We start from the raw sequence: 24218 nt of genomic DNA on the forward strand, positions 1-24218 counted from the left end.
GTTTTTCCCGGACTCGAGAGTGTGTAGTCTTGCGTTTTCAGACCAAAAGGGCATAAAGAGCGCCAAGGGAGGAGGGCTAGGCCGCTAAGAAGTAGAGACCGGCGAAGAAGAAATTAACAACGAAAAGGAAAGGAAAGAAAGAAGAACAAAGAAAAAGAGAAAGATGGGATGGATTGGAGATACCGTCGATTCCATCAAATCTATTCAGATCAGACAACTTCTCACTCAGGCTGTCAGCCTCGGTTCGTAAACCTCCTCCTCCTCCTCTTCCTTCTCCTCTCTCTTTCTCTCTCTCCGAAGGAACTTATTCTTTTTATGTAGCTAAAGCTAAAGGTTTGTCTTTGATCTGTTATCTGTAATCCCTGCTTTGCATCGTTTGATTTTTAGGACAGGAATCTGATTATATTGAAGTTTGTCAAGATCTTTTGTTTTTTTTGGGTTGGGATTTTCTTTTGGCCCTTGAAATTTCCACGTAGAATGTGAAAGACCCTTCTCAGTAATGAAGTTCTATGGTTGAGGATTCGAGTTTGTATCAGGCTTCTGGAATTAGTGGCGCACAATTGACCACTGACTTCTGCATCTCCGATGCTATCTGATACTCGTAACCAAAATTGAACAAGCAGTTGTTGTTGTTGTTGTTCACGGGTCGAATTTGGAATCATGAGTTTGTAATAGTTGAATTTTTTTTTTCCTGTTTGATGGATTGCTGGGTCACAAGTGTTTCGATCCAGAGTCTTCCTGTGTTCTGTCCTCAATAATAAGACTACTATTTTTCGAGGCATTTTTAGGCTAGTTATTCTTTGTATAATAGATGCAATGCAATACATTTGCTATTTTTTTCCTTATTATTATTATTATTATTATTATTATTATTATTATTATTATTTTTGGGGTTGTGGGGGAAGATAAATAACAGAACAAAAAACAATAGATGACAGTGCCAAAACATGTAGGCCTAGGCCTCTCTCCATTTGCATCGAGTAGACAAGTACAAATATAACGTGAAGAGAGACTAATCTGTTGCACCCAAATATCTTTTTTCTGCCAATGGTGAAGAATGGCTAAGATACCACTGTAGTCTACCATCCCTTGCTTGCCCATTTGGTCAGGGATGCCATTTGTCACCTTTACCTCCAATTAAACGAGCAGTTCTCCTGTAAATTGAGTTGTTTTTTTGGCATCTTATGATATGTGCGAACCTCCAAGATCCTTTTGTTAGACAAATACCCAATAATGACAGCTCTTTGGTCCATTGTTATTGCTGGGATAAAATTATTATATTACCTTATTTCCGTAGAAAAGATTTTCAAATTTCTAAAAAAAAAAATAAAAAATTCAGCATCTTCTTATTTTTGAAGTCAAATTTACTTATGGTTGATATATGAATCACTTATGTTATCTATCTTTACTTGATGAGGACAAGAATTACAAGATACATAGTGTAGTTTGAATATGCAATTTTCATTTTTTTTTTTTCACACTCTTCTGCTAATGAATCTGTTATTCATTAAGAAAAAGGAAGCATTGTTAGCTAAGATCTTGTAGATGGTTCCAACTAAGGCATTCATTGAGAGACACCAGTGTGAAATAATGAGGCCTTAGCAGGCTGACTAAACTTTGTAAGGAAGCTTTAACCTGGAAAAGTATTGAAAAAGAAGAAGAAGAATATCAATGGTAGAGTTTTCACTAAGTTTATATTTCCTATCACTTAAACCATTTATCTATTTATTTTAGGAGTCCTTATTTTTTATAGATACTTGTTTACTGAGATTTTGGGTGTTGAATGGTGACTTTTCTACAAAACATTGCTTCATCAAAGTGGCCATATTACTCTATTGTCAGTTTGTCACCTCATTAACAAGTGGAAGAAACCATATTCTAAATTCAGATTAAGGTAAGAGGCTGACGCTCTTTTCCTTATGGAATAGATATCGTATTTCTATTTTCTATCCTATCATACACATACAAATTTATCTGATAAGCAACATAATTTTGTTAAAAATACTTTTTTTTGTTTTTTGGGTGGGGCGGGTGTAGGAAAGAAAAACCCATATAAGTCTATATCTGTCATTTCCAATTGCAAATAGATTTATTGTTACTTATAATTACAATGCCGACAATCTTTCATAGTGCACTGATTCAAGGCCAATTTTTCTAATTGTACTTGTACATGAAGACTACTGTTCCTCTTCTTGTTGAGGGTCCACTTGTATTTTCATCTTAATAGATTCCAATTCCTCATCTGTCTCAGGTATGATTGTTACATCAGCATTGATAATATGGAAGGGCTTAATGTGTGTTACTGGCAGTGAATCACCTGTTGTGGTTGTTCTTTCTGGAAGCATGGAACCTGGCTTTAAGAGGGTGAGTGTATGTAACAAATGAATGATGCTGTTCTAGCAAACAGCTTAACTTTTTTTATACTGCTTGTTGTTTCTTGAGAAATAAAATCTGAAACTCTTCTGCCTATCCAAAAAGAACTTCTTCTATGGCTGAAACCATTAGTATGAATGCTTTTAGAGTTAATCTGAACAGTAGTTCAATCTCATAATTTGTAATTAAAATATGTTGTAAAATAGTAGGTGCACTGAGATAAAGTAGAATATTTTTTTCAGTAGCATTTTTTTATGGTTATGCAGAATTACTCAGTAATTTTCTCTGTATCATTTATTTAAGCTTGTGTAATATCAGTTTTAGTAGTAGTACTGCCACTTCAACTGTATGAAAATAAGGGGCAGATTTGATCATAGATAAGTAGGTATGAAGTTAGCTTGTCTGCTTATAAGGAGAAATGTTTGCAAGCAACTTTTACCGTAACATGTAATTGTTAAATTCTTTCAATCATTAGTATAATTGTTATATGATTTGTATTGGAGCAAGACGGGCGAAGGCAAGGAGCTATTAAGAAATTTGTGTATATGTAATTCTTAACTTAGGAAAGCTTCTTAAATAATTTCAAAAGTGAATGAGATATAAGTCATTAAAGGAAGAATACTATTCAAGACACTTCTTGCTAATTAGATTTAAAATTATCTGCGAATGTTATCTGGTTTTTGGGATACATTCATACATCTGAATCAATTCAGTGATACTATTCAAACTACTTATTTCTAACCTGATTTAAATTATTTGCAAATGTTATATGGACCTCATCAATGAAGATTATTACAATTGCTTTTAGTATCCTGATGGATAAGTATCTACGCGACTAACAACCTTGTTACTTTTAAACACTGTATTTGGAGGCTGGGAGACACTATGGGACCTGTAACAAACCTGGATTCTTAAACTGCCTTCACCTTCTAAAAGCCTGCTTGGTTATTCCCTGACCTCAAATCCGTGGGGGATGAACAACTTTTGTAGGCCTGTTTCAGTACCATATCATCATTAGCCTGCCACATGTAATTCACTGATGTGTCGTCATACACTTAGAATTGAGTATTAATGTTCATTCATTTACATACCTTTGAGTATTGGAGGGGTGTAAAAGGCTTCGATCTTTTCAAGTGTGCTTTAGGCTGGGTTTGACTTCTCATAGAAAGGAAAAGGGCAAGAAAAGAATAAGTTCTCTTGGTGGGGAGGGAAAGCATCAGTTAGACTCTTAGGTTGGAGAGATATGTACATGATTGCTAGATGGATCTCTTGCTCAATTTTTCTACAGTCTAGTCAATCTAGCCAAGAGATCTTTGAAAATTATGGAAGGATACTTGATTTTAGGTTAGAGGTCTGTTGGTCACTTAGAGGGGGTTGAATCAATGTTGTCCGAAAACTCAAATTCTACTCACTTGTTTCCTCAACTCACTCGTTGGTATCGCCAGCACTCAATTACACATCCACAATGCTGTCACACAATCACAAACACACACCACATGTAGCAAACACATACGGCTAACCACACATCATAAATCCCATCCTCCAGAAACCATCCTGCAGTAGATAATATACCAAAGCAAACACACAGACACAACCACAAGACAGAGATATATGTGGTTTGTTAGTGTGCTACATCCATGGTGCAAATGGCTCAACTGGCCTCTGTATAATGCACAATAGAAAACTTCGACCGCACCCATGGTCATGGAACACTAACCCCAATTTATGTGGCACCCACCACAAAGGAGCCACAATGCAGTTAAAACTGCAAACTAGAATCTACCCCCCCCCCCCCTAACGAGCACCCACCCAATAGCCTTACAAGCAAATGGGATTATATGATTTGTCCTGATTACAGCTCAATCAATTAGAAATCCACGCAAATTCATCACAAATATGAACTCAGACACTTTCCCAAACACCTAACCTATAGCCAAATACAATAAAATGGGGGAATTTGTCAAACGGGATACTTATACTCCTTGGTAACCTCACACAAACCCTAGGATTATTCTCTCAAATCCAAACCCTTGATGGAGCTTAACACACTTGAAGAATCTTTCCAATGGAGCACAATCGATGTCTGAATTGAAGGCAGCCTTCTAGGGCTCTTCTTGGGAACTCTCTCCTTGCTTTCGTTGTTGAAAGCTTTCCGCTTCTAAGAAAATGACTATAACTCTCTCATCCAATTCGGATTGATCTGATTACAGCGCCATTGTAAAGAGGACTCAAAGATCTACATTTCTTATGTTTTGAGCTTCCACAAATTTGAAGTGAAAGTCAGGCTGGTCAGCTCGAAACTCACATAAAATCATGTTTTGTGCAGAAATAGGATTCTGGGCACCATGTGCAACAATTGTGTTTGAGATTTTAACTTCCTCTTCCGAACTCTGATTGACCCAATTCTTGAGGCATTGCAAAGATGACTCATAGGTCTAGAGTCTTTTATTTTTGAGCTTCAACTAATTATCCATCGAAGACAATGCAAGACTCTCATGAAGGTTCTTCTCACTGCCAAGATGACAGTCCACCTCATCTGCAGACTCCCTCATGTAGCTGCTCATACCATCCATGATGATTGCAACATCTTTATAGCTTTTGCAGTCTTCCAGACCTGCTGACCAATCCTCAATCCATCTGACTGATAGTGTCTGTTGCCACAACTCTAACAGTGTCCACTGCTGCTCACTGCTCTGTATACTCCACACAATCATCTCACTGACACTGCTGACTTAGTGTGTTGACAACAATGACAACAACACCTGCTGGTGTACCCAACGAGATCCTTGATCAAGGTTGGAAACATTTTTTTTAAATTTCATGGGAGATCTATTGAAGTTGGAAAAATATTTGTTCTCCCAGGGCCCAGGGGAAAAAGAACCCCCAGACAACATCTTAAAACATTGGTTGGAGAAATGAGAGTTATTTGAGCTTACTGAAAGCATAGTTGTCAAGGCATGGCTTAGGTGTCCAGTCACCTAGGTGCCTTGTTTGTGTCGCCTTGCATCTAGGCCCCCTCCAACGCCTTGGGTCGCCTAGATGGCATAACAACTATGAGTGAATTTATGCCATGTTGCAGAGCAGGTGACTTGATAGTTTAATAAAACCTCCAAAGTTTTTAGCTCATCTTATTTAGTGTTCTATTGCTGTCCTTCGATGATTTTTCAATGCAGAGTAATTGATGGTAAATGAAGTAGGAGTAGAAATGATGGCTAGATGCCTTGGACTGATCATTTTTGCTACCTTGGTTCACATACATATGAGTAAGATGTTGAAGAATATGCCACCCACCATTTTAGATCATGGTAGATGATGTGGAGGTTCTAGAGCTCTGAGATTCACATATTTGATGTCCAAACAAAGAGAGACAATATGAGAACTATCAGACCACCCATGCACTATGCAGTATGGAGCATGTGGAGGCTGGGTAATCCAGAAAACACATACTCTCTCTGTCTCTCTTTCAACAGTGTAAAAGTAAGGGTTTTCTTGATTGCCTATACTTATTTTTATGTTTGCTATATAGTTTATTATTCTTCTGTAATAATTAATATATATCCCCTGAAAATCTTTCATCCTTATATACTAAAAGACCTTAGTCTAGGTTTGAGGTTCATCTCAAGTATTAACATCATATGTCAGAATCTCCGCTATCCCGCAATGCAAGAGCTGATGCATCTTACCTTATCCGGACTAGATTTTCGGTATTAGCAGATGTTACAAGTTATTGTTGTTTTGTGATAAATCAATAGGTGCTTGCACTTCATGAATTTTTCTGCTGCTGCTGGATTCATACTCCCAATTCCTCTTCACACTCCGCAATCTATTCAAAGTAGCCATCAAACAATTAAGTAAAAAACAGGCATTATCTACAGCATGTAGTTTGCATTGGAATAAATTAGTGAATGTCAAGAGCCGGAGTTAAATTTTATGTCTATACTTATCTGAGTTTTGATTTTTTGTTCTTAAAAATAAGTTTTCTCATGCCAATCTTTGTCTATAATGCTCTAAGTAATACCTCAATATCGCAAGTAGAACTTTCACATTGGGTTTTCGCAATTTTATTTTTAAGTTTGTATTTTTAATAATAACTTGAGCATTAGTACAGTTGCCTACTAGCCTTAATACTTTGCATCCTTTAGTATATCGTGCAAGCTTTCATTTGTAGCCTTAGTGCATAACCATTTATTGCTCTTGCAGGGGGATATTTTGTTTTTGCACATGAGCAAGGATCCTATTCGTGCAGGGGAAATTGTTGTCTTTAATGTTGACGTACGTGCTTTTTTGTGGTCTTAGTACATTCTTTTTCTTTTTATGGCATATGTTATATATCGTCGACTTATGTGGCTAAGCTGTTTGACATCCATAATAGCAGTCTTGTTTTATTCTACTAGAAACACATTTCTAGTTTCTATTTTCATATTTTATCAATACACTAAATCTGCTTGCTGCCATAAGTTATACCCAAGTGAACCGTTTAATATTTTCTTGATATTGGTTAAATTTGTGTTGGTTTTAGGGTAATGGGAGTTGATTCAAAAATATAGAATTCGTGTTTCCATTTAATATTTTCTTGATGTAGTGGATGGACTTGCATTAAGAAAGATTTCCATCAGGCATGCTCATAGCTATGAAGAATGTCGTTATTAAATGGCTATTACTTTTCCTGCCATGAGCTTTTGACCGACCATGAAAACAGAGGTATTAAATCTGTTGTGAACAGTACTAAAATGTAGAATAAAGAAGAAAAAAGAAAAGAGAAACGGAGAGAAGAATAGCTGTTAAGAAAACCTAGTTTTCCCCCCAAGAATGGTGAAAGATGAGAACCTTGTTGTCCAGTTGTAGTTGGTCTCTGTCACTCTTTATCTTTTCATCGACATCATTCCATCCCTCTTCTATATTTGACATTTGATGCTGATGTCATTTGTATACAATCTGGAGTTTACTAATTGTACGTGTCAAAAAGAGGAAAAATGAGAAGCCTATTTTTATTTATTCAAGAGGCAGCATCGTTTAGTTGGGGTGCTACATGACACATAGGAAGGTCTGTGTCCTACCATTCGGGTGTATCAGGTCCGACCATAGATGGCTCCCCCCTGAAAATTTTTCTAGTTCATGTCCTATGCATTTTATGAGGCTTTGATGCTGGAACGGGGAAATTTTGCCTCACTGTTCAAATGAATACAGAGGAGATGCATGTCTGGGATCATGTCAATCATTCATACAGGTCTTGGTATAGTTGATCTCTTCAGTGGATGCCTGTCCATTGATGGGTTCCTGCTTCACAGTGCTCATAGAGGAAACATATTGTGGGTGGTATTAGCCCCTGACCATTCAACAGGTTCTGACAGCACCGGATCCATTATACTGCCTGGGAGCATAAATGCATTAAAGAAAATTGTGTTTTCAGAAGGGGTTTGCACTTTGCAATACAAGGAATCTGCATAGGAGCCATCAACCATGGTTCGAAAATTTCTTAAACAATTTTCATCTTTCATCAATGAGTGTATTTTTTTTTTTTTTGATAGATAGGGAGGGAAGTAGATAACAGCCCAGAGGCTCGAACTTGAGACCTCTTAGTGAGCATGGTCTTTTTGTGCACCACAACTCACCAACTGCGCTAGGCAGTTGTTGTTATCAATGAGTGTGTTGTTTAGATGATGCCACACGTGCACCTCTCATATAAAATGCGGGAGTTATTTTTTTGACAGGAAACAAAAAAAAGTTATCTTATTCACTGCATGATATTTAGAAAGGTGACCTGTTTCAGCCTACCATACCTCGTCAGTTACTTTTTTGTCTTTGTAAAAAAACTTTGTTATCAGCATCCAATGTAGATGTTGCATTCTTGTTTAGATCTTTTGTCCAACTTTACCTTTTTGGTTGGGTTTGGATATAGTAGCTTTGTTGCCAGCTCCTTGCTTTTGACCCCTTCAGGGGGTCCTGTTTTGTACATTATTGTTCTTACATATTCTCTGTGGAATCTTTTTCTGGTAACTCGTCTTTGCTTCTTATCTTTCCTCCTATTCTTAGATTACTTCATTCCAGAGACTATATATGTCATTTCTATACTTTTGCTGACATATCCTTCTGGACTGACCTTTATTTTGTTGCAGGGACGTGAAATTCCAATCGTCCATCGAGTAATAAAGGTAATATCCTTATGCAACCCTTCTCTGCCAATTTCGTTTTGCTTGTCGTGTAATATGGAGACATTCATTCAATATCAACTTTGTGCAAACCTTTGTAATAAACTTCAGTTTCTTATGACCCTAGAAAGCATTGGGACTTGGGAGTAAGTGTCCACTTGAAAATCATTAATTGTAGCGCTAATTATTATCTCTCCTCTATAGGCCTATACTTACCTTATAATTGCTCAAACTCCTCTACCCAGAACTTCTTTTCTGATTTCCTGAACAATCCAAAATTCCACCACTTTCTCCCTGGTACTGTATAATTTCCAAAATTGTTTTCTACATCTCACCCCCTCTCCCCCACCCTCTGCATCTCTCCCTTCTCCCTCACCCTCTGCATCTGTATGAGAATCAGAACCAGTTGAATATTTACAAAAGAAGAACCAGAAATAAAAGGATGCCTGAATTCCTAGTCGTTTGGAAGCTGGGATAAGCTTGTTCCTGCTTATTAGGTTATTCTGGATAAGTTTAGACCAGTCCAAGTCTCAGTCAAAGACTGGTCAAAAGTAATTAATGCATGTGTGGGGAACATGAGAATCAGTAACTAGTTAGTTATAGATATTATCTCAAGTTGTAGTCCTAGAAGATATTATTTCAGTCAACAAGTCAGTTCCATTGTTGGATGGGCTAGAGTTCTTGAAATTTACTTTTCATTAAATAGTCAAGTCTTGAACTAGGTGTGGAAGTCCCAATGAAAGTTTAGAATCCTCCCAGCCACTCTATAAAAGGGGCTGCCTGTAATCATTTTAGAACAAGTTAAATGAAAGATGTTGCTAATACTAATCCGAGTAGTTGAAGGTGCTTACTCCCTTGACAATATTGGGTTAGACCTTCAATCAAGAACTATCAAAGGAGGTGGAGTCCTCCCATTCTCACTCTCATTTTGAATCCCCCCCCACTTATAATCCATATATCACTATCCAAACACCCTACCCATCTGCTGCAGTCCTAATATTCCCACCTATGTTAGGAGCTGTGTGGCCTGGTCTTGGTTTTTTTTTTTTTTTTTTTTGGGGGGGGGGGGGGAGGGGGGGTAGGTTAGGTTCAGGTTATACACCCCTCTTTCAAGATCCCAAGAAGACCTAAATCAGAAAAGTTAACAAAAGTCAACCCTCTCAAATGAAGGTCAAAATTTTAATAGTCACTCAAATAGTTAGAATAGGTGATCCTCAAAATATAGCAGAGATCCAAGGGCTGGATTAATCACAATCAAAGAATAACTAAATGTCTAAATCTGAAACACAACTCAAGAATTAGGAGAAATCTGATTGCAGCAAATCAGAGACTCAGATCAGTCTCTAAGTCTGGTTGAGTTTCAATCTTGGTTGTCTCTTTCAATTACCAAAATATAAATCAAATTCAATGGTTAGATTTAAACTAGAAATTAAACTTCAGATTTGGACTCAGAACAGGGCAGGTTTAGTGCAAATATCATATCATTAGATCAATAGATTTGATCAGCAACAAACCCTGGTCGAAGGCCTCTTTAAGTAAGGGCTTGAATGCCCCAAAAGTTCACCTGGATCTGATGGTCAGATCATCCTAAGGTGAAAACTCGATTCTATCAGAGGAATAGCTCTAAAACAGAGTAACTGCAGGATCTAACAGTGTCTTCCCAGATGTAAATTAACATAAATATTAGGAATAGCAGTACACTAATTGAGGTTGATTTTGCTCAAATCGGGTAACCAAACACAGAACATCAATATCAATGAATTAAGTAAAACAGTAGCTTACTTGTAGAGAAAACAGAGTATAAGAAGATAGTTAGCAAATGGCTTCCCACCAAGAACTGGACCAGAATCTCACTGTTCCCAAGGATCCCACCCTACACTGAATCACACAGCATTCCGTTGAAGAAGACAGAGAATTCTTATTTCATCAAATCGTCCGGAGTCAATGGCTCTTGCAAGCTATTTGTAAAAAACTAAAAACAATCCCAATCTAACAATTAATGTAGAATTGCTAATAGCAAACATAACTTAAATAGGAAACATAGTTTTAAAAGGAAACATCTCACACACAGGTGAGAGTTTAAAACTGACTAGACAACTTAAAATAAAAAATAACTAACTAACTAAGCCCATGAATGGGCTGGGCTTAATCCCCATCGAGCTGGGCCTGATTCTTCTACTTCTTCTTCTCTTTCTCTTCTTTTTTTTTGCTGGAGTAGGTAAATATTTCCTGCCTGCATCAACTCTGATGTAGATCGCAGCATCAGGGCCCCAAAAACCAGTCCAGACTCTGACATGTGGGATGCAACTGCTGTGGGAGGCAGCCTGGTCTAATGTGGCTTGGTTCTTTGTTCTTGATTCTCGATTGGTTCAACCCAAGGACAGCTTGCGTGGAGAAGACTTGAAGAAGATTCCCCTTTGATTCTTGGGCCCCATGGCCAGCTCGCATGGAGGAGTTTAAGCTGCAAGATTTTAGGAAATCTTTGATTGGTGTAGTTTCCATTTTCATATTTTATTGTAATAGTTAGGAAGATATTATCTAGCTAGTTTCTAATTTTAGTTTTTTACTTTTAAAAGTAGGAATTCTAATTTATTGGGTTTCTATCTTTGTAAAAGGGAGGGATTTGATTTGATTTATAATTAGTTTCTAAATAGGATAATATCTAATTATACGGGAATTAATTTCCTTTCCATGCAAGGAAGGACTCAATTTTGTAATCAATTTAAAGTTTATAAATAAAGGAATAATGCTGATATACAACCCACGATTGAATGAAAAAAAGAAGAAGAAAGCTTTGTGCTGGAAAGCTGTGAGAGATAGCTTGGGTGAAATGCCCTAGGGAAGAGTGAGATATTTGACCCAACCTACCCCCCTTCCCCTTCTCTATTCTCTGTTTTTTCTTTTTTGCCTATTTTATTTTCCTGCGATCCTGAGTGGTTTCAGCCCTGTTCAAGTTCAGTTTGAAGCTTCATTACAAGCCCCAACGCCTGCTACCATTGCAGATCTGAGAAGACAAGTAGAAGGCCTGCGGCAGTTCTTTTGTTTCAGTCTATCAGCTGGCAGCACCTATGATCCTGTTCTAGAATTAATCCCTAGTTATCTAGCTGGGAATTGGTTCTACATTAAACTTTCCCCAGCTTGAAAGCATTAAAAGTGATATGTACTGCTAGTAGAAATCCGGGTTGAGTCCCTTGAAGTCGTCCACACTGATCCATTTGCAATCAGTCCTCGGTCGTTCCTTCCATTTGGCTAGAAATTTCTGATAGCTGCCACCATTACCCATCATAATGTATATGTCATCAACAACATCTTTAATCTTGTCAGTGTTGTACCAAATTGGGGTAACCTAAGTGAAAGCTCTGTATCGCCCTGATTTGAATGGTGACCCACATAAATAGTAAAATTTGCCACGTTAAAGGTGACACTGATAGTCATATATGGTGGCAACCCAAGAACATATGCATTAAAGTCAATTTTCTTCAGTGTGTTGGAACCCATCTTTCACGGCTATAGCTTATGATTTGCCAAGTGCAAATCTTTCTATAGTTATTCGAACCATCACCATATCTCCGAGTTTGAACTAAACATAATGACGATGATGATCATCCATAGCCTTATATATCATTATTGAAGAGCAATGCGTTGGCATAAGTCTGTTAGAGGTATTAGTTATGTTACTCTAAGGGTAGTTTAGTAATTTGTCATGTTATATTTTATTTTTCCCTTTTTTCCTCCATAGTGAAGTAATATACTTGGTGTAAGTGAGATTTTACTCACAACATATCATTTAACCATACCATCGCCTCCTCTCCTTCTCCCTCTTCTACTTCTTTTTCTTCTTCAACTCTCATCTCATTGTTCTTCCTCATCTACTTATTCTAACTAAGTCAGTGTGTACCTCAGTGATGTGCCGGATGAACTCGTCCCTCAATACTAACATGTGCATGGGAAGGGAGGGGAATTATGTCAATTGGCTTCTTAGGTTGAACTCCAAGTGTAATCTCAAATGGAGTACAACCCGTTGTATGATTAACTGAGCTTGTTATAAGCAAACGCGGCATCGACGTCCAGGTATTCTCATAGTCTTTAACTAGGCAATGTAAGAGATTACCCAAATTACGGTTGATGAACCTTGTCTGACTGTCTGTCACTTTGTTTGTGGATGGAAAGCAATAGAAAATTGCAACTTGGTATTCATCTTCATCCACAATGTTTCCGGAAATAACTCATAAACTTAACATCTCGGTTCGAAACAATAGATTCTGGCAACCCATGCATATGCACAACCTCTTTGAAGAAGAGGGCTGCAATGTGACTAGCATCAAAGGTTTCCGACATGGAATGAAGTGCGTCATATTGGAAAACTTGTCAACCACCATGAAATAGAATTGTGATTTTCTGAGTAATGGGCTGGCCAAGCACAAAGTCCATGCTGATGTGAATCCATGGTGTATGAGGAATGGGCTGCAGGGAATATAAACCAGTATTATGCTTCATCCCTTTCGCGAGCTGACATGTGCAACATTGCTTGAGTCATGCTCAACATCCCTTTGAAGATGTGACCAATAATAGTGGTCAGTCTCAAGGAGAAGGGTTTTATCACACCCAAAATATCCTCCTAAACCTTCTTGCAATTCCCACATAATGCGTTGTAGTGATATAGTGGGGATGCACAATAAGTTACCGAAGTCCCAGGTTGTGGTGTACTCAACCTTGATGTGATCTATGCTCATGGCATGTACTGAAAATGTGTGCAAAGTTAACACTTTTCTGCTCAATGCATCAGCCACAATATTTTCTTTACATGCTTTATATTTGAGAGAAAAAATGAATTCCTGCTGGCATGCTACCCACTTGGTTTGTCTTTGACTTACTGACTTCTGAGAATGAAGATGCTTCTGTGCTTCATGGTTGGTAAATATGATGATTTCTTTACCGATTAGGTAATGTCGCCAATGTCTCAACATTTGCAGCACTGGATACAATTCCAGCTCACAAGTAGAGTAATGCTTCTTGGTGTCCTTTAGTTTCTCAATGTATAAGGCTGTAGGATGACCTTCCTGCATGATAACACTGCCGAGGCCAATGTGAGAAGCGTTAGTAGCCACCTTGAACACCTTATCAAAATCCGGAAGCTGTAGAACTGGGTGCTTATGTCATTTGCGCTACATGTCCCCAATCAATTGTACCCTTTCCTTTAATGCATTCGGTGATAGGTGCTATAATGCTGCTGAAACTTTTGATCTCGTCTATAAAAAATACCAAACCATGAAAATTGTGCACCTCCGTTATAGTCCACAAAGTAGGACAATCAACAATCCTGCGAACCTTGTCTGGATCAGCTTCAACACCCTTTGATGATACAATAAACCAAGGAAAATCACCCTGGGCAGCATGAAGGAGCACTTCTTCAGGTTGATGTAGAGTTTCTCAGTTCATAGTACTCGCATCACATGTCGCAAATGGTCAAGATGGTCAGACTTAATCCTTGATGTATATCAGGATATTATTAAAGTAGATAACAGAAAACTTTCCGATGAAGGGGCGTAGTACTTGTGTCATTACCCTTATAAAAGTGCTGGGTCCATTGGTGGGTCCGAATGGCATAACCATCCATTCAAATGAGCTATCTGTTGTCTTGAATCCTGACTTCCATTCATCACCAAGTTGAATGTGGATTTGGTGATACCAATTCTTCATATCGATCTTTGAGAAGATTTGTGCACCGGATAACATGTCGAGCATATCATCGAGTCGAGGAATTGGAAACATGTACTTCACTGTAATTTAATTGATGGCGCATGTCGATACACATTCTTTTCTAATTCTTCTTTGGTGTGAGGAGGGCTGGTATGGCACACTAATGCAGGAGTAGATTACAAGAAACTACCCCAGAGTGACTTATCTACATCACACACAGGCTCATGCTTTCTTGTATGAAACCCTTTTCAGCAACTCGTTCACTTCTTGTTTCAACCCTGCATGCTCTGTGGGACTATAAGATTATAGGTGGGCAAGGTTGTAGCACTTACTCTGGTACAAGATCTATGTCATGTTGGATGCCTCGCATCCGGGGGAACCTTATCTGGAAGCCCCTTAGGTAATAAATCTGCAAAATTAGATGACAAGTCGGGAATGGGTTTTGCAAAAGTTTGTTCAGGGTAGGGGTAACTTCCTTGGTGACCAAGGCCAAGACAAGGCCGGTCTCTTTGCTAGTCTGTATGATCTCTTTTGTGGTAGTGCTGATGGCTTAGTTCCACTAGCTTCTCCTTTTTCCGGCTTTCTGTCTTGCTTGTTTATAGTTTTGGTGTTGGTTTTAGCATCATTCTTTCTCTTCTCCGCTGGGACATTTACAGTTGAACCAAATACGTTTACCCTTAAATGTGAAAGTGCTGATTTGATTTGCCTCCAATCGTGACATCATTGTCATAGAGCCATGGCCTACCAAGAAGTATGTCTGTTAAATGCATCGGAATAACATCGCACCAGACTACTTCATCATAGGAACCCAGTTTTAGTGGAACTGTACTCTTTTGTTTGACTTCTAAAGTGCTTCCATTGAGGAGAGAAACTGTACATGGCTGTGGATATTTCTCTTTTCGAATCTTTGGGTGAAAAACGTGAAACTACATTCACACAATTGCCACTGTCCACTATCACCTGCACTACCTTGGATCCGCTGGCCATTCTGCTGTAGAAGAAGATATAATGATGCCTTCAATCGTCTCCCTTTGATTCAGCAATCAGAATACGAGTAACCACATTAATCTCATAAACGGGCATACCACTGTCGTACTCATTTGATGGCTGGTCTTCAGTATCATCCTTGAGGGGAGGTCCATTATTAATTTCAACATCTTCCTCAATATCAAGGGCAGAAACATCAACATTTGTACTTCATTCCTTTTGTGAGATGAATTTGGCAAGTGTCCATATTTGTTGCAATATGGACTTCCTACCATACCAAAGGAGACAGAAATTATTGAAGATGTTCTTGACAATCAGCTTGCATCCACAAGGAAAGGGAGTTACCTCAAGTTTCTAGTCAAATAGAAGGGGGAACCAGTGACAGAGAGTACTTGGATTACTGCTTCATATTTTCAGCACCTCGATCCTAATCTATATGAAGATATCAACTTCTTCACTCGATAAGGCTTAGTTTGTTGTTCTTGTTGTTGTTGTTGTTGTTATCAACCTCTTCAGTCAAAAGTGCCGAGTTCTTCCAAGCTGGGGTAGAGTTGATGGGAATCAGACCCAGATGAAAATTTACCAAGAATTCCTAGTTGTTTGGAAGCTGGGATAAGCTTGTTGTTTAGGAGATTATTCTGGATAAGTTTAGACCAGTCCTAATTAATCCAGTTGAAGTCTCAATCAAAGAAGGGCCAAAAGTAATTAATGCATGTGTGGGGAACATGAGAAGCAGTAACTAGTTAGTTATAGATATTAACTAGATTTGTAGTCAACAAGTCAGTTTCATTATTGGATTTGTAAGTCCTTGAAAATGTACATTTCATTAAATAGTCAAAGACTCAAGAACTAGGTGCGGAACTCCCAATAAGCATCTAGAATCCTCCCAACCACTCAATAAAAGGGGCTGCCTATAATCATTTTGAAGCAAGTTGAATGAAAGATTACTTTTGTGTTGCTACTGCTTATCCTAGTACTTGAAGTGCTTATTCCTTCGGGTTAGACCTTGAACCAAGGCCTATCCAAGGAGGTGGACTCCTCCCATTCTCTCATTTCGTATCCCACCCACTTCTGATCCCCATATTACTATCCAAACACTCTACCTGTCTACTGCAGTCCTAATATTCCCACCTTTATTAGGCACTGCTTGGCCTGGGCTGCATCACTCTCTCCCCTTCCCTCTGCACCTCTGTGTCTTTCCTGTCTGCATTGTCTCTTCCCTGCTCTTTGTCTCTCCCCTGGTCATAGTATCCCCTCCAATGTTCCTGCCGGACATGTGGCGACGTGCATGGGTTCCAGATGAAGGTGATTGTAGGCGGCAGGTGGCGGGTGCCAATGAATCGCTCAGCGAGCGATGGCGGCAACAGGTTGTGGATGGTGGGGGATTGCATGGCATGAGATCATGGGGGTGGGACATGGTGGATGGCAGATTGTAGAAGAAGAGCCTGCAGAGGGGGGTACCATGGGAGATTACCGTGGAGGGTCTGCAAGAAGAGCTGAGGTGTAATCTTGGGATTTTAAGGTACCAAGAGAGAAAGAGAGGTTGAAGTTTAGATTTTGGGGGAATCAGATGAGAAGTTTTGGGTAGGGGATTTTGAGTAATTATAGGGCAAGTATAGGGAGGTGATGCAGATCGATTGAGATGGATTTTCTGGTGGTAGGAGAGAGAAAGAGAATGAGGAAGAGAAGATTTCTATCTGCTAGGATAGAAGGGAAGAGAAACCAGAGATAGTGCAGCATGTATGAGAGAGAAAAGGGACAACCTCAAGTCAAACAAACTATCTAATTTGTATTTCGTACTCAAATCATTGGAAGGGCTATGCCCAGTACAACTATTAAATAGATTTTGAAAAAGAAAGCAGAACAGAATTTAAAACAAAATCTAACTACTCTAGCTGCAAGCTAATTTGGAGTGTCTAAAAACAACTAAAACATTTGGAAAGAAACAAATGGACTGTTGGAACTTTCCATACACATGCTGTAATGGAAGCAACCCACTACGAATACGACTCTATGAAAGGAATCACAAACAATGAAGGAAACTTACTTGGGAAAACTCTATTTTTGGGTTTCCTAAACAGACCCAAAAACTTAGTAGCAACCAAGGCTGGACTTATAAAGTCCCTCATTCAACCAGCTATTTACATATTAAAACAACAAACAACAACAAAGCCTTTTCCCAACTAAATGGGGTCGGCTACATGGATCCGTTATAGTGCTATTTACATATTAAAATAAAGAAATAAATTCTAAATTTAGGCTCCACAATTTATCTTGGGGAGTTGATTTTTGAACTCTGGAAGCAAGCTGTAAAAAGACTTCCAACTGGACCCCAGGAGTCATGAGCTGAAAAGGTTCCTCAAATTCAGGAAGCCTATAACCGTAAACCATAAATGGTCTCCAAACAGCTCCCTGGTATCTGGTTTCTAGAAGAACCAGATCTAAACCATCAGTTATGGTTTGAACCAAACCAAGCCAATTACCAGAACTGTGATGATGCTCCTGCATTAGGTAGTGGTAGAACTTTCCCCTTAATTTATGATCCCAGAATGTTGTAGTGGATCTCCATAATTTCTTCTTGAAAATGTGACACATTCCTCCAAGTAAAATACTTCAATAAAAAGTGGTCCAGATGAGGCTCCTTTACCGGATTTCTCTTCCTAGATATCGTTGATAATTCTGTGTCCCAAAATCCTTTATGACCTCTCCGTGAAATCTTCCATGACCTCCAAGGCAAGCTCTGTCAATTTTTTTTTCTTGATATAATACGGAGAGGGATGATGCAAATAAATCAGAGAAATGGGCTTATTTTAGTAGAAATAAGCGTTGTGTTGGGTTTTATACATGTTGGGTCTGTGGTCCAATGGATTTTTATTGTAATGGGCCACTTTAATGTGCCTAAAGTACGAGTAGAAGGTAGGAAAACAAGGTTTATTTTATTAGTTTAGTTAGAGTCCTATTTCTTTATTTTTAATTGTTATTAAAATGTTTTAGTCGGGTTGGAATAACCATGAAGTCTCTATCTTAAGGTGTTTTCTTTTATTTTAGGCTGAGTTTTAGTAGCAGTAGACTTACCTCCAAAAGAGGCTATTGGCTGGAGGAGTCTAACCTAGTTTGATTCCTGTTTTGAGTTTTTTATATTAGAACGCTATGCCTCGTACATGATTTTGGTAATGAAGATGAAGCTTTGGCTCAGTTATTTGTGGATTTTAAACTTTCTTCTGTGGATTTAGGAGGTACATCTGTGGATTCAGATGTGAATGTTGTGTATTCAGCAGAGGTAGTGGTGGATTCCAACCCCACAGTTCAGGTGGTGATGAGGACATCATCCAGGATTTAGGACTTACCAAAGAAGACGAAAACATATGCAGCCACATGTGTATGGATAGATGACCAGCATTATGTGTAGTTCTTTTATTGTTTTTTTGTATTTTTATTTGGGCTAGAATTTCTTATTTTATTGTTGTGCTGTGTTATTATGCTGTAGTTATATGGGTAGTTGTCACTTTATTATGGTAGCTGTTTCAGGAATTAACCGTTTAGAGGTTCAATACGTAGTTATGTGGGTATTTATTTAGGAAAAAACTGTTTTTTTGTTGTGTAATGTTGTGAAGCCTTTGTACTCATAATGACAAGACAATGAATGAAGAAAAGACAGAATTTTTCTGAAATCCCTTCCCCCATGCGTGATGGTTCCTTCTTCCCCCTCTCTTCCCTAACTCTTCCAAAAGTCTACAACCTTCTTCCTCTCCCCCATTCCTTGTCTACCAGTCCCCATTTCCCCACTTTCATCTTAAATTTTAGCCTCAAACACAATAGGAATTCATCAATTAACAGCGAGGAGGCAGCAGGACAGCAAAGGAAGACTTGTTCTAAGTTTCTCAAACCTTTCCCGCATCAGTTGGATTCCTGATCATATCTTTCCCCTTCTCTTCTTTTATCATCTACATCAGATCCAGATCAGTTCTAAACTCTATTATCCTACCTGTGATATTCTGTTTCAGTCATTATGTTAGTTTGATACTTAGTTCTAGCCTTGTTTCAGCTTTAGTTCTTCATCTAATCCAGATTTGTTGGCTGGTCTGAAGCCGTGTTTCAATTCTAGTTACAATTCTGGTTTGAAATCTCTGATCTTTCAAATCAAAATCTGAAATCCTTCTCCAAGTAGGATTTTTCAAATTCTCAGTTTTGATCTTAGATTTCCAAATTCCATTTCCTATTTACCGTTATGGTCTCAGTTTGCTATCTACACATTAGATCAAATTTTCGATAATGCAATTCTGAGTCCCTGAAATTTACTGCATATTAAATTCTGTCAGTATTTATTCCTATTTCAAGAAGGATTCTTCCATAATTTGAATATTTACTGTTGGATTGTTCCAAAAGTTTATTCAGATATTCTCACTGATAAACAGTCTACACGACCCGAAATTGACAAGATTAGACTTGCTGGTCATCTTATACTGAAACTCTCTTGAAATCTGGTTTTGGTTCCTTTTCTACGATTCTGGAATTAACTGGTTCCTAAACCTTAATCCTTAGCTCTGACATAGAACCACATTAAGGGGTAGGGATGATGCTTTCCGGTATGGAAGGACGATTAGCCATAGAAACAGCTTCCAACCAAAATCAACTTGTCCACTTCTGATAGAATATGCCCATCGAGAGGGGAAGCTGAAAGAGAACAGAATATAAGGTTAATCTTTTGGTTGAGGGAATTTTTCAAATTGGTCTTTTCATCCAAAACCTTCCTTTAGAAAAGAAAACAACCAATAAGCAAACAATCCACCAAACTCTTCATCATTCTAGCATGGGGAGCTCATGTTGAGGGTAACGTTTTCCTATGCACTTGATTGGGGTAAGCAATCTGAGACTCTGGATTGTTTCAAGTCTGTAGCACATTGGTGCTGATTTGTCTTTATAATGTGTCAAATGGTTCTTATTGGAACTTTTTTAATCTTGATGATGAATTTACATTTGGTTATTTGATTCCTCTGGTACACTTTTCAGGTACATGAACGGAAAGATACTGGTGAAGTTGATGTTCTTACAAAAGGTGCCAAAATCTTCAAAAATTAATGTCTTAGGAGAAAAAAAAGTTCTAGTTTTTCTATTGTTGCCTGTGATGTTCTTTATGAAGGAAATATTTTGGAGGCCGTTGGAGGATTCTTTATGATTTAAACAGTGCATGACACGAGGGCTGAGTTTGTTTGGAAAGATATAAAAGGAAAAGAAAAGAAAAGAAAGGTCAAAATATAATTTTCTTGCAAAATCTTACAATTTTTTGGAAAGAAACCTTTTGAGAAGAATGAAAGCAAATTTCACAATTCATTGTAAAAAAATTCCTTGTATTACTAGAAAAGCAGAATCTTCCCACTTTTCTATTCATTTCTTGCTAAACATATACGTGGCCCAAGGGAATCTGGCTTTTAGTGCTTCTGAAAGTACTATATCCTAAAGTAGCATTTTTGGCTGTCTAGAGCACTTCTTGTGCTTAATTCATTTAATTTATGAGTGCCTTTTCCTCTGCAGGGGATAATAACTTTGGGGATGACAGACTTTTGTATGCTCAAGGTCAACTCTGGCTTCAGCGTCACCATATAATGGGGAGAGCTGTCGGGTAACGATTTTGAGCATTAACTTTTTATTGATCATAGGCATGGGATGCTCTAATTTTTCTAGAAGTGCCATGTTGAACATGCTCTGGTGCTCTAAGTAGTACAGCTCTTAATTTATCTTCTGCCGCCCTGTTTTAACATTTAGTATATGTTATTTATAGATTGATTTTAGTTTTATTGAAGTATCTAGACTACATATGAAACTTTAGTATGTTCAGTTCATTGGCTTTCTGTCTTTTCTCAATAAGCAAGAGGTATTTTGTTATCATGTTAGTGTTGGTTGGTAAGAAGGCTACCATATATACTCTGTGGCCCTTAAATACATATACTATGTACTGCACATGTCGTGGAAAAGCTATACACATATTGAATTTACCACAACTCAGCCTTATCCCAACTTAAGGGGGTGCACATATTGAATATCCTATACTTAAATTGAGTATCCCCAATCTATTAGTGTTAATCGTGGTGGACATGTATGATGCTGGGGCTGGCTGATCACCATGTCCAACAGCTTGCATCTATTGTTGGGTTGATTTCTGGTGTCTGCACATCCATCGTTGGCAAGAAAAGGATTGTTGTCCAGGCATCACTTTCATTACTAAATGGTCCAGTTGTCTGACATGGTGATGAAAATGATGGCAAAGGCGACTTTGCAGCAGCCTTGTTCACTGGAATATAATACTCACTTCTGGTAATATTTTGCAGGTTCTTACCATACATTGGCTGGGTTACAATTATCATGACTGAAAAGCCCATCATAAAGGTTACTCTCTTTTGGAATCTCTGTTATTATTTTTTTTAATGGCGAATAGACGTTCAGTTTCTCTGCTAGTAAATAACTTATATAACTGAAACTGGTACAAGCCATGAATTTATCACAAATTTAAAAGAATTTGGAAATAGTTTTCCTCCTGTCAGAGCAAATATCTGCCATGTGAGGTTGATTGGGGCTGAAAAAACATTAAAAATCCAAGACTACCGTTTTGGTGCACACCAATAATGGACTACGATTCTGGGCCATGCCATTACAAGGGAGGTTATGATTGAATTTCTGTCTGAAATTTGACACATGGCTTATCGAGACCATTTCTTAGATATATAACTGCCACATCACTCTTCGGTGTAGGACAGATAGGTGTGCATTCCATATATTTCAGTGTATCGTGTGGTTCAGGGAATGTTTTGACATTACAGATGAAAAAGTACAAAAGTAAGATTTATTTGTGTTGGCTGATAACATTTTCTGGCTGTTTGTGATTTCTACAAAATCTTTTACCTGTAGAACTATTTCTTCCAGTAGAGGCTTCTTGCTGTACAATCTTAAAACTGCTTTTGATAGGGCATCTCTCTCTCTCTCTCTCTCATTTAATTGGTTTACGTTTCCTGCTAAAATTTTTTTTGCAAGAGCATCCAGTCACTGCAGGGTTGGCACTACAGCATGAAAGGGCTATCATATTTTTCCTGGTTTCTCAGTGGTCAATATCATGCATTAGTCATAAACTTTAGGTTTCTAGATTCTAACTTGTGTTATTATTTTTTGCAGTATATACTCATTGGTGCCCTAGGGCTGCTGGTTATTACTTCAAAGGATTGAGATGACCTGGCCTCCACAAAACCATTTCATTTGATGGCCATTGTACACCTATGCCCCCCATTTCTTTAATCTGGCCTCCAGACACTGTAGAACGGTGAATTTTGATTTGGAAAGAAAAGGTTATAAAATGGATGAAATGTCACCTTTGCAAACGTTCATTGCGTCATATTTGCTTTATTTATTCCCTTCTGTTTAGGACTTTCTCCATTTCATCAAATTTCTGCTGCTGTTGCATTTGATATCACCTTACTCATGCGCACATGTTTACGGGCTATGTTTGGATGGTAGCATGAGGGAGACAGAAACAAGTAGTCATTGAGGGCCTGGTTTCTAAAGAAAAGGAATTAATCTCAATTATCCACGGGCAGTCGCCTTTTGTGGTATCTGTGATAGCAACCTGGTTTACCAAAGCCAGACCTGCATTGCTCTTTATAGGTTGCTCCAATGTAATTGTCCAATCCTCTGTGTGTGGTGGTACCTTCTTGCTATGATGTGTATTAGACATACGCCTGAACCTAACACTTGCCTAACATGAACTCCAGATTAATCTATTCTTGTGATGGTTGTAGTCACTTCACACCCCTAGGCATTATTATTTCATCTTTTGTAGTTCTTAATTTCAATTTGCAGCAGAAAGCTTCGTTGACTTGACATGTAGGATCAACAATGACTGAGCGGCAAAGCTGAGACATTATCAATGGAATGAAAATAGTGAGAATGGGATTTGACCATATTTACATCCAATGTAATGTTGAAATTTTGGAAACAATGGCTAGCTGCTTTTTTCTCCCCCTTTTTTTTTTTTCGGGTGTTGGGTGGGGGAAGGGAATGAGTGCAAAAGATCCAAGGGGAAAAATTTTCCATTCTAGTAAAAAGAATAGGGAGAAGTTTTTCTTCACCACATAGTGAGGTTTACCATTCCATTTTAGGGTTCACAAACCCCTAAATCAATGTGTCTTGCTTCGTGAAATTTTTTTAAGTCTTTGCCCGTTTGGTTTTACTTTCATTCCTTTTTAGTTTTCTTATCTATGTTCTGTGGTATAGTTGTGTTCCTATGTGTGGTGCTTTTTCTTGCTTTCTTTACGCCCGTCTTCCTTGGTTCTAGTGGTGAATATTTCTTATGAGGATTCTTTGTTGGAACATTTTGTGGGGAGTGGGGAGGGGGGGAAGGGGGGGGGACGGGGGGGGGGGGGGGGGGGGGTCCCAACTCTAAACATGCTCTAAACTTTCGCTTTTTGTAATTTTAAGCCTGATATTATTTTTTTTTACTTGAAACCGAGTGCCTTCACTCTAATCCTAAGGTCTTACCTAAGTCCATGTGTGCTTGTCAAACCTTTTGGTTTGTTCCCAGCAATGGCTCTAGAGGATTTAGTGGGTGAGTTTGGTGTTTGTTGAGCTCTAATATTTTTGTTCTCCAATCTATCTTTACTCTATTTACTTTACTAAGATATCGAGATAATGTCGAAGTGATCCTTAAATTTATGCATGTGATCCTTAAATTTATGCATATTGAGTATAAATTCATATTGAGTATAAATTTATTGTCGTGTTTTGGAGTGACCCCCCATCGATGACCTTTGATGCTTATTTGATATCTATGTACCTCCCTCTATTTCTGAAAGATATTCCTTTTGGATTGATTTGTCTTTCTTTGTAGGGTCGTTGTCCATTCCAGACTTTCAGTATTACTTGGGACTTTAATAATGTCTTACGCCAAGATGAAAAAATGGGTGAAAATAAGCCTTTCAGCTCCGGTTTGCCAAGAAACCTTTCATTCTTTATCAACAATTTTGG

At 38.2% G+C, this 24218-nt stretch overlaps 1 protein-coding gene across 1 annotated transcript; it reads left to right on the forward strand.

Moving 5' to 3' along the window:
• On the forward strand, window positions 1-22576 carry LOC122071921 (signal peptidase complex catalytic subunit SEC11A-like). The gene is made up of 8 exons (XM_042636402.1): window positions 1-242; window positions 2252-2364; window positions 6574-6645; window positions 8490-8525; window positions 20220-20265; window positions 20742-20829; window positions 21536-21593; window positions 22374-22576. Exons 1-8 carry the CDS (start codon window positions 164-166, stop codon window positions 22422-22424), a joined length of 543 nt encoding a protein of 180 aa, XP_042492336.1. The 5' UTR covers window positions 1-163; the 3' UTR covers window positions 22425-22576.
• Window positions 22577-24218: the final 1642 nt, after the last annotated feature.

Source organism: Macadamia integrifolia, chromosome 2 (genome assembly GCF_013358625.1).
Source record: "Macadamia integrifolia cultivar HAES 741 chromosome 2, SCU_Mint_v3, whole genome shotgun sequence".
NCBI lineage: Eukaryota > Viridiplantae > Streptophyta > Magnoliopsida > Proteales > Proteaceae > Macadamia > Macadamia integrifolia.